Raw genomic sequence first — 12,076 nt, forward strand, 5'->3', positions numbered from 1 at the left:
TATAGGTAGGTAGAATCATCCGGCCCCCCCAGTGTTTCCACATCGCCGAATCCGGCCCCCTTTAGGAAAAGTTTGGACACCTCTGGGTTAGGCTGTCCGATCGCTGGCGGGTACGCGAGACTAGTCCGAATCCAAAATTGGCTTCACTTTCTGTCTCATGAGATAACTTCATCTGGTCGAAGGCAGCATAGATGTATCTTTCGCTGCCTTTGATATCCCACAATCCTGTGCGTTCCATTCCGTGATGGTTGAACAAAAAAATTAAGATTGTGTCTGAAAGTTGCGTTTGGTGGTCAGTTTGTGTGCGAATGTATATTTCTGACTAACTTTTTGCACTATGATGTTAGTTCTAGGGAGAAATCAGTATTATAGTAATTAAATATTCGTTTAGTTATCACCAAAACTCGTTCTATTTTGTTGTAGATCATTAAACCGTTACACTGCCTCAGAAGCGGTGCCTTCGTGCAAAAACGCTGCCTGCAAAGTCATTGCCTGATAGGGCAGCAAGTCTAGGTTTTCAGACGCAGCCATGGCCTCTTGGGCGGTCCTGCTTCTGTCAGGTCTGGTTTAACGAGACTAGCAATTGTAGATATTCTCAAGCACACTGCAATTGATATTTACACTTAAACAATTATTGTAATTACTGATGTACGAGTGAAAGTGCAGATAGAACGTTGTCTAACGTTGAGCTGTTTATAAAGTGCTATTATGAAAACCCATGCATGTACATGAGGAAGACGAACAATTATTCCCCACATGTTCGTGTGAATTATTTTTACTTCATTAAAAATATAACGCAAATTTTAAAATACAGACATGTTGTTTTACTTTATTGTTTTCCGTCAATTTGCAATAAAAACGTGACTTCAAAACACGAAGGGTTAAGTTGATTGAGCTGCCGGGGTAGCTGGACATATTCCAACACGTCTTCGATATAATTAGACGAGCATTCACATTCGCTTTGAGAGACTGACAGACCCCTGTACTGGTCACCCGAGGACAGATAGATACCAGCTCGAAATACAGTAAGCAGAATGGAAATATACTTGTGATCTGAACAAGTTTTTCCATTTTCAGGGAAACAATATCTGCGGTTTTGCATCTGTTTTGTCAGGTGTCAACTTCCTAGCTCATACCCGCATTTTGCATAAAGATGTCCGGCTTGGGGAAGCTGCGCGTTGCTGTTATCGGAGCCGGTGCTGCAGGACTCTGCGCGGCCCGCCACCTTCTCTCCCGCCCGGACACCTTCGCGCCACCTGTAGTGTACGAGCTCAGCAAGAATATTGGAGGAACGTGGGTCTATGAGGAAAGAGTGGGATATTACGACAGTGGCTTACCGATTCACAGCAGCATGTACAGGGACCTCAGGTGAATTTATAAGTGTTTTTATGGTACTAATGTAACTGAAATACTTTATTTATTATACTGCATAAATATCGCAAGAGATATGAATTGATGTCCCTTAGGAACTTAACATTTCAAATTATTAATTAAATATTAAGTATCAATCAGTGTATACCCATCATGCCATGTGACAAAGATTGTTACTTACTGAAATGTAATGCAAATCAACTTTTATTTTATTTTTACTTAATATCCTCTTTTTAAAGTCTTCTTGAAATATCAGTAGCCTGTGATAACGCAGTATTGTGGCTTTATAAAGTTTTGCCATGTATTCTTCTCACATGCTAGAACCAATATCCCCAAAGAGGTGATGTCTTTCCCTGACTTTCCTTTTGCAAAACATCTCCCCTCTTTTGTCCATCACACCGAGGTACGGAAGTACCTTAAGCAGTACTGTGATCATTTTCACCTGTGGGACCACATACAGGTGAAAAAGGAAAATATTTGTAGCCCAGTTCTTATGTTTTTAAAATACTCACACCTCTTTGTTCATGTTCAACATATCTGGTAAATTCATGCTCATTGCATAGTTTTGTCAGATAATCATTAATTTCACCATTTATGACGAGTCAGTAAAAGTGACTAACCTGTTAGAAATCACATACCTTATCTGTACATTTATGATCAGTCTGTGGGATTGTGGAAAACTACTAGAGAATTAATGGTCGCCTGTAAGGACTGAATGTTGCTGATGCATAAATTTGCTTGAAAACCATCAGTCAGTGTAAAAAAAAAAAAAAAAAAAAACCCACAAACAATAAGACAACCACTATATAAGGCAATAGTCTTTCTTTTTGGGTGTATCAATTCCAACCAATTTCTCTCTTCCAACAAGTTTGGCACCTCAGTGGCTTCAGTGACCCCAGTAGATGTGAAGGATGGGTGGAATGGGTTGGCTTGGAATGTGAACTCCAACAATGGTGTAGACCACAGCAAATCCACTACAGAGCGATTTGATGCTGTTATGGTGTGCAATGGGTAAGTGTACAGCAAAATGAGTGAAACATTCTCTGTAAAACCTTCCTATGTGCACCTATAGTTAAAATGTACATGCCTAGATCAATAAGGCCATTGGGTGTAGTGGATTAAACAGTAACTAATGATGCAATGAAACCGTATTGCACTTTCACTTATATACTGTGCCAGTTTTCCAGTGTACGATTTGATGATATAATCAGGTGAAAAAAAAATTGAATACAAATTGAGTCTTAAATAAAATTATGTGTGTTTATTCCAGACATTTCTATGACCCCTACATCCCTGCAATACCTGGACTGGAAAAATTCAAAGGTTGTCCCTTCCTTACATTATATAAAACGTTTTTACTTTGCAAAGTAAATCAAAGGAATCTGACATCTTTAAAACCAAGTACCTGTGTACTTGGCAGCAAAATACCTTTGAAATGTGCTTAGACTTGTGAAAAAGAGGAACATGCGAAGGAGGTGGCAGATGTTTAGGTAGCTAGCTTGAAGCCAGTGAGGCTGTCGGTAAGAACAGGTCCAGTCTAGTCAAACCAGGTATAGGAAAGTATTGTACATCCAAGGAGTTTTTGTGCATGTAGGTGTGCGTGTGGTTTCTATAAAGGGAACAGATATACAGAGTTTTAGTTTACCAATAAACAGTGCTAAATAAAAGGTACAAGGCAACCACAATGTTCCATCAACTACACATTAAATAACTAAAGCACATGCCTAAATGGGAACTAGAGCAAGCATGAAAAATAAACACATTTAGGCCAAACTTAAGTCATACAAAATAATATTTAAGCATCAAACAAAGGCACTTACATGGTCAATTACGCACATGCAGGAAAAACAGAATTAAAGGAGTAAAACTCAATCCTCTGCACAGTACAACCACATGCAACAAAAAACCTAGGCTGTGGACACAGGTGCAGGCAATAAAGTCTGTGAGATAGCTCTAATTGGCTTGAGATTGGGTGGGTGGAGCTTGGGGCTAACAGGGAACTGAACAGGCTAAGGGGGGTGTGGCACTGCTTTGAGGGTGCAGCTTATGCCGAGTTCACACTGCACGATTTTAGCCCGATTTTTCACTCGCCGACAGGTTTTGCGAAATCGCCAACAAATGCCCGAAATCGGAGACAAATCGGTGCTCGTTCAGGCGAGTGACAATCACGCAGTGTGAATTATCAAAGACGCGATCTGAGGGAATCGCCGATGCGTCGCCGACGCCCGTGAAATATTTGGCATGCTAAATATTTGGAGCTGTCGGCGATTCAAAATCACGCTGTGTGAAATGAGTTATGACTGAAAAACACATCAGCGATGACCTACAGCCAATGAGAGACCAAGATACAGGGCAGCGGGAAGTTCGGGGAGGAGTTATATGAAACGTAGTTTGCAGACCAGTGTTGCCAAATCCGCGATTGCCGCTGGTTGTTTTTCATGTCAGCAGGTTGGAGCGACCCCAATAACGTGATATTTAGGCCCTGGAATGTGAATTGTACCAGGAGAACCCCGCCAAAAAATGTGTGAGCTGTTGGCGATTCTTCCTATTGTAAAGTCATGCAGTGTGTAACCTCCTGTCGTCGTTCCATCGTGCAGTGTGAACACAGCAACAACTGAATGCTACCTCAGATAGTCATTCAGTGTGAAACCAACAGTGATGCGACGTCTTTAAAAATTGTGCAGTGTGAACTCGGCATTAGAGACACAAAAACTTTACAACAACATGCAAATTTCCTAAGCGTTCTTTGCTGTTGCAACAACATGTGAGGGTCTACTGAGAAATGCTTCAGATCGAACCGTGGCTTTGGTTGGAAAAGAGACCTGGTTTTAGTTAGTCATTATATTACTTAACATTTATCAGTAGGTTAATTAAAAGTTAGACCTTTCTGTTTCTTACGATGTTGAGACTGGAGTCTTTGTTATCCATTTCAAAAAGTGCAAGGCTTTTTCGTATCACAGTAAATAAAATAAGTGTTATGTATTATAATTTATGAATGCATTTTATGTACACATAATGCATGCTTACTTTAGAGTTGCAGTTTTAGAAATTGTTGTTATTAGTTAGGGATGTGCAAGTTAACGCGTTATTATCGCAGTACGTATGATGAAAGTATAATATGTACTAGAAAATATATAAAGCATGTATTAGTCAATCCACATTCATCAGGCTTAAGGGGAAGCTTGAAGAAGGTTGATTGACCAAAACATTGCTTATTAATAAATATTTTTGGTGATGATGCAAGTTTGAGTAGCTTGTGGGATTTATATATTTCTAGTTATTCTATATTCTATACAATATTGTATTTTGTCCAAATGTATGTCTTTTTTTAGGGACACTGATGCACAGTCACGATTATCGTACTGCTGAACCTTTAAAGCGAAGGATATTTTGTTTAAGGGAATACGTGTCACTGAGGTATTTCTCAAATTTCCCTTACCTCTTTGTTACATCTTCAAATTGTTTCCTCACTTTTTTCCCAGTCTCAGTTTATCCTGTCAGTGTTGGATGGTTCTTTCCGCCTGCCATCCCGTGAGGAAATGGAGAAAGACATTGAGCTGGACATTACTGCCCGTCGTGCCCGTGGAATTGCCACCCGCCATATCCTTAAACTGGATTCTGAGCAGTGGGCCTACAATGATGAGCTCGCCCGCCTGGGGGGATTCAAACCCCTCCCACGCTATTGGAGTAACCTGTACGAATCCAACAAGGTGTTCCGTGCCCGAGACATGCTCAATTACAAGACCTACAACTACACTGTCCTGGATAACATGGAATGGAAGGTGCATGATTTGCATGGCCAGCAGCTGCAGAAGCCTCTGGCTGTTAAAATACAAATGTAAGCTGTGATGGAAAAAAACACACCATCATTAAGGTGCTAACAAGCAATATGCCAGTGAAGCAAGTACAATTAGTATATTAACAAATTGTTCAGTACTAATACGTTTTGCAATTATTTTATAAAATATCTATCCATACTATTATTTTTATGTGCTGAGCCCACATAGAAAAAGTCTAAATTAAATATCGTTCTAATCTTGTTGTTTGACATAAGCTGCTTTTTAAATAATAAATCATAAATTAATGTAAACAAACAGTATGCACTTGCAGTGTTTTAAAATAACAGAACCCAAAGGGACACTTATAGGGATTGTTCACCCAAAAATTTTAATTTTCACTTTCATGTTATTCCAAACCCGTATGTCTTTCTTTCTTTTGTGGAAATATATATTTAAAAAAATTTTTTTTAGAAATGTCTCTGTGTTTTCTTTGTCCGTACAATAGAAGTCAGTGGTCACCGAATGATTACCAGCATTATCCAAAATCTTCTTTTGAAAGTCATAGGCTACTGATTTGTAACAACGTAATAAGTAAATTATCTATCCAGTGAATGAACTATCCTTTTGAGCAGGTTCCATGGGATACTTTCAAAGATTTATGTTTTGCTTTGTTAAATTTATTAAAACAGAAATTGTGTCTTAAAATAAAATTATTATGGATGTCAAATGGTTAGAGTAGTTAATTGCATATCTTTTTGTGGTGAACATTTCCTTTTCTTTTTTAGAATATCTAGCAAATTGTGAGTTAAAAAGATGCCATTTCAGATTTGATGTTGGTCTTGGGTCTTAAGTGATGGCGTTCTAAAACAAAAGTTTAGGAAACACTGATCAAGTGTATGTATTTGTCATTAGCTCTTCCCATTAGAATGAATAGTTTTCATTACAAGTTAAAGCAGTCATGAAATGAAGAGTAATACAGGGTTTCCACGGGTCCTTAAAAAGTCTTAAATTTAGCTGTATAAAATTTAAGGCCATAAAAAGTCTTAAATGGTACAGGAAAGTCTTAATTATGAATTCAAGAGGTTCTTAATTTGGGGACAGAAAGACAAGAATTGCGATATGTCTTAATGTGAAGATTAAACTTAAAAAAGCTATGATTTCATTGAATAAATACAAGCACTGCACGTTTCAAAGTCAGGTGGTGCGCTGCTTTGTGTACTGCGGTTACCAGGGAAACTGCTATAATACTAATTCTGAAGGCGTGCACATCTGTTTTCACTCCAGAGTGGATAAGCTATGTATTCATTTGTTATCTGTGCGCTGACGCTTCAAGTATTCAGCCCTCGTGTTCAGCCTCCTTGTGTGAAGACTGACTCAGGTAAAAACCTGCGACTCAACCGAGCAACGATACTGACAAGGCTCTTAAGTATCTTTTATTTTCCCTTTTACACACTCTCCTTTTTGCCCTCTCTTTTCCACATCTATCATGTGTTTCCAATACATTCCTGTTGTCTCTCAACAATGCTCTAACATCAAATGCAGATGGCAACGCAATCTTGATAACCAGCGTCATATCTGCACCTCTTCAACTGCACCTTTCTCTTTTTCTGTGGGTCTCTGGAATTGCCAGTCAGCAGTCAACAAAGCAGATTTTATCCAGCAATTGCTTCTCAGTCTACTCTTTGTATCTTGGGCTTGACTGAGACCTGGATTTGTCCAGAAGACTCAGCAACCCCTGCTGCTCTCTCTAACAACTTCTCTTTCTCTCACACCCCCTGTCAGGTTGGGAGGGGTGGGGGTACTGATCTTCTCATTTCTAACAATTGGAAATACTTAACCCACTCTCCCCTATGCAATAATAACTCATTTGAATCTCATGCTATTATGGTAACAACTCCTATAAAACTCGTTTTGAAGTAATTTATCGCCCTCCTGGTCAACTGGGCACCTTTATAGAAGAGCTGGATGGGCTGCTGTCCTCATTCCCTGAGGATGGCAGTCCACTTGTAGTCTTTGGCGACTTCAACATCCATCTGGAGAAGCCTTATGCTGCAGACTTCCATTGACTCCAAGCTTCATTTGATTTCAAACGGCTTATCACCTCAAGCACTCACAAATCAGGCAACCAGCTTGACTTCATTTACACATGCAATTGTATTGCAGACAACATTTTGGTAAAACCCCTACACATCTCTGACCATTACTTTATAACATTTAACCTACATCCTGCTACCTGTGTGACACCAACCCCTCTACTGGTTACTTTTAGGCAAAACTTACTCTCCCTTTCACCCTCCCATCTTTCCTCTGTAGTGTCTTCCTCTCTTCCCTCACCCACACATTTCTCATCTCTGGATGTGAATGCAGCAACTGACAATTTATGCTCCACTTTAACTTCTTATCTAGACAATATATGTCCTCTCTCCTCCAGGCCAGCATGTGCTACCCCTTCTAACCCCTGGCTGTCTGAGGTTCTTTGTTAACATCGGTCCAAACCCAGAGCAGCAGAGAGAAAATGTCATAAATCGAAAGATCCGTCAGACCTGAGTATGTTTCATTCTTTGCTTTCATCTTTCTCTGCTGAAGTCCATACTGCCAAATTTGGCAGTATGGACTTCATTGAAAAAAACACTCGATCTTGCAGGTTTGCATTGCACAACATCAGAAAGATCAGGCCTTTCATAACGGAGCATGCTGCACAACTTCTTGTCCAGGCCCTTGTCGTTTCTAGGCTGGAATACTGCAGTGCTCTTCTGGCTGGACTTCCATCAAGCACAATCAAACCTCTTCAAATGATTCAGAATGCAGCGGCACAACTGATCTTCAACGAGCCCAAAAGGGCCCACATCACACCTCTTTTTAGCTCTCTGCACTGACCGGTTGCAGCTCGCATCAAGTTCAAGACATTGATGCTTGCATATAGAACACCCTCCTACTTCCACTCACCCTTACGAATCCACATCCCCTCCAGAAGCCTGAGATCTACAAGTGAGTGACGCCTCGTGGTACCATGACAGACGCACAAAATCACTTTCTACACTGTAAAAAAATGTCACTGTTAAATTACAGTAAACTACTGGCAGCTACATTTGCCAGCATAAAGCTGTTATTCTACAGTGTACCTACTGTATCTGCAACAACAGTTTATTACTGTAAAAAATATTACAGTACCATGCTGTAGAAAATATAAACTTTACAGTGTAATACTGTCATTACACTGTTATTTTAGTATTCCAACTGTAATTTCATAAGCTCTTTATTACTGTAAAATGTATTAAAGTACTGTAGAATGTGATCTTAACATTGTAACACTGCTAGAAGCTAATGATTTAAAATTTACATTCTAAAACTAAATACAACTTAAAATTACTTGAACACAAATTGCTCAGACAAGAGATAGCTTTAAAACATTAGGCTTTTATTGAAGCATTATTAATGACACTGTTTCCACTTCACCAGTGAGACTGGACTGAACAGAACACAATGCTATGACTTGACATGAACATCTAGTTGCAGAACCTGTGACTTCATCTTACTAAATACTGTCCCACTCAAAGTTCATAAGGTTTTTGTAAAACCTTGCCGTCTTCTTCGACACTACCATCACTTGGCTGGCCTTTGTTTCCCTCTCGTGGTTCACACCAATGAAGTGCCTAAAATGTAATAATAGAGAAATATGTGGCAAGTAAAGATTAATTGGCGTCCTACTCTGTTTGAGAGAAATAAAGAAAGAGAGAGGTGGGGTGGGAAGTAAAAAGAGACAATGACAATTTCTGAACAAAGCTGGGAAGAGGGGCAAAAAAAATCAAACAATATTTACTTTTGAACAAACTCCAATGTCCTTGTAGCTTTCTCTTAGTTTTGTAAGTCGAAGACAGTAGCTGTCAATAGCTGCAGCAAGCTCTATGATGAAGCTTTGAGGCTTTCAATACTGATCATCCAACCTCGAATTGTGACTTCGTCACCAGCAACTGATGGAGACAACAATTATAGTTAATGTTCAGAAACAGTATGAAATATGGGTATCAGCCTACACACCGTAACACCAAAATAATCTTACTAGACCAACACAGAGAATCTTTAAGGTTCTCTCTGACAGAATAATAAAATGATTACCATATAATTATAACTATTAACATAACTTTTGCGCACATTTCAGTTAACCCCACAACAAATGGTAAAATAAAGCCCAGTCTATCATAAAGATTTTACAAAAAAAAAAAAAAAATCAATGTATGATCACATATACCACGGACATTTGATTAGATTGCAAAATAACAAAAGTTAAACTCAAATGAACAAGCTAGCTAACTTAGTTTGCTAATTTGTTTATCGTTCACTGGATATGAACAAAAAAATTTGTATTGTTATTGGTAATTTCATTCAACAAAAAGATATAACAGTGTGTAAATAATATCACAGGCTAACAATGACTTTGATCAAAATCGCACTTACCTAAGTCGGCGAGTAGAAAATCAAGTAGAATGTGCCATACCGATGCTGGCAGCTCACAGGCGGGGCAAAAAATCGTCTTTAATTCTGCTTCTTATTCTTCTTTCTTTCGTTAATAAAATATTGTAGATCAGTAATTTTAAACCTGCATGAGTGCACACCTCTTGACTGTTGATGGGAGTTGATGCGTCGTGGTTTTGCTTAGATGAGTTATGAGTGGGCTCAAGCAACAACGTCACACGTCTGACTAAAAAAATACTGTATTATACCGTAAGACTGAATAGTAGCTTGCTGTTAACATTTTGTTATCATCATTTACAGTATTTAACTGTTTTTACATAGAACGGTACATTACTGTAGAAAATTCCCTGTATTTTTACAGCAATTTTTTACAGTTTTCATTCACCGTTCCTGGGGTGTGTTTCCTTGCTTATTGTGCCCAAAAGCATAATTTATTTAAGTCCATATGTCTTACTAACAAGAAACTATGCTTCTAACCACAGGTTGAGAGCTGTAGTTCTACCACGTAAGTTTGTGACGCTGTTTGCAAATGTTTGTTTGAACTATGGTTTCGAGAAACTATGTAGTAACTAGTTTCTCTCTGTAGTAACTATGTAGAACTATGTAGTAACGACGGAACTTGCGACCATAGTTGGCTAAAGATGCTTTTGGGAAACGCACCCCTGAACAATGTCTGAAACTTTGTATTACGAGCACTTCCTGTGATGAATCGCTTGTTGCATTCCTCAATTGTAAGTCGCTTTGGATAAACACGTCTGCTAAATGAAAAAGTGTAAATGTAAATGTAAATTTTTCTGCCGTTCCGAAAGCACCACCTGCTGGCATAGAATGAATTTGCATTTTCAATAAACCCTTCTGCTGTTTGTTTTTTACCCATATGCAGCATACACGTAGTTGTAAATGTGAACCGGTGGATCAACAAGAAACTAATGCATTATAAATATCAATTAAGACACTAAGATATGTTTATATGTTATTTAATTAATATAATAATTGATTGATAATAATATTTTCAATTAATATAATAATTCTGACTCCCCCTTTCTTAAAAATTGAAGTTTATAAAACTTTTTGCTTTTGTGAAAACCTGTATCTGAACTGTAAATCATGCTTTTTACAGTCATTTTACAGTTTAATGTTACCATAGACATTGCCCTACCCTGCTAATATGGTATTCATTTTATTTCAGCAGGTCTTAAAAAGGCCTTAAATAGTCTTAAATTTGATCGTAAAAATCCTGCAGATATCCTGTAATATCACAACCCAGTCTCATACATACAGTATTTTCACAATGTCAGTTCTTCCAAAAGCATAACCACAAGCACAGTAGCCGATGAATGGCCAGTGTTATTCAGTAATCTTACCACACAGAAACAAGAAAAGGCACCGCTGGGATTCGAACCCAGGATCTCCTGTTTACTAGACAGGCGCTTTAACCAACTAAGCCACGGCGCCTTGTGGCAAGATGTTGAAATTTTGATTTCAAGAATGTCGTAGTTAGCTATTAATAACTAATATTTATGATTTCACTGAACTCATTTCTGTACTCAAAACATCTGGACATTGAAATCACGTGACTTTTCCGTAATTCTGATTCACGGTGACATGTAATCCAGCTAAATACATACATACATGCACTTTTAAATGATTTATGAGCTTTAAATATATTTCGCCAATTAAGTCTGACAGTTTTGATATAGCAATACACTGTTTAGAAGTTCGATCATGGAACAGATTCATGGAAGCCCCGTGAAAAGCAACTGTTTATATAACTCACGAAGCTAATGCTAATAGTGTAATACAGCGAATCATTCTCCAGCCACACGGTGGCAGCATGTCCTACATGACCAAGAGCCGGCGTAACATGACATTTTAAACCGCTAACTCGGCGCAGCTTAACATTTTGTGAACCTATATCACAATCTGAAATGACATGCTGGAAATTTGACATGACACTGGAAATTTTAAACTGTGAAAACTGTTGAAATCGCGATTAACCAGTGTGCTGTGCGTGCATACACACACTCATTACTGAAACAATGCAGACACACCATCCAAGCAAAATTCTGAGTCACTGACTGGGGTTCTTTCCATGTAAGTAACTTTCACTGATGTCGCCATCCCAGAAATAGGGTCTGTACTAGGGAGATAAAGAAAGACCACGAATTATTCATTCAACCGCTTCACCAACAGCATCGTTCAGGAATTTCGTGCTCTCATTCTAACAGGTTTTACATTCTGCTTATTCACCGTCGCTGTTCTTTTTGGAAGCTTGAATCGTCAAAAAAGTGACAGGATTCACCTCAAACAGATATTTAATGCCACATTGCCAAAAACTAATAGGTAAAGTGCAGGTTAAAGCACTAGGCCACTCGAAATGTGTCAGCCCCATTAGCTACATACAGTATAAACAACATATTTAATAATGGCATATGGCACATAATTAATTAATC

The 12,076-nt window shown here is 38.5% G+C and overlaps 1 protein-coding gene and 1 non-coding gene across 2 annotated transcripts; one reads left to right on the forward strand and one right to left on the reverse strand.

The window, feature by feature from the left end:
- Positions 1-957: 957 nt before the first annotated feature.
- LOC107669018 (flavin-containing monooxygenase FMO GS-OX4-like) lies at positions 958-5,564 on the forward strand. The gene is made up of 6 exons (XM_016461111.1): positions 958-1,025; positions 1,115-1,368; positions 1,693-1,831; positions 2,240-2,382; positions 2,642-2,810; positions 4,854-5,564. The coding sequence occupies exons 2-6, from the start codon at positions 1,154-1,156 to the stop codon at positions 5,211-5,213; spliced, it is 1,026 nt and encodes a 341-aa protein (XP_016316597.1). The 5' UTR covers positions 958-1,025; positions 1,115-1,153; the 3' UTR covers positions 5,214-5,564.
- A 5,440-nt stretch (positions 5,565-11,004) lies between these two features.
- Positions 11,005-11,078, reverse strand: trnat-agu (transfer RNA threonine (anticodon AGU)). Its single transcript has one exon. It is a non-coding gene; the product is annotated as a tRNA-Thr (tRNA).
- Between the last annotated feature and the right edge of the window lie 998 nt (positions 11,079-12,076).

Source organism: Sinocyclocheilus anshuiensis, unplaced genomic scaffold (assembly GCF_001515605.1).
Source record: "Sinocyclocheilus anshuiensis isolate Anshui unplaced genomic scaffold, SAMN03320099.WGS_v1.1 scaffold337, whole genome shotgun sequence".
Taxonomy (NCBI): domain Eukaryota; kingdom Metazoa; phylum Chordata; class Actinopteri; order Cypriniformes; family Cyprinidae; genus Sinocyclocheilus; species Sinocyclocheilus anshuiensis.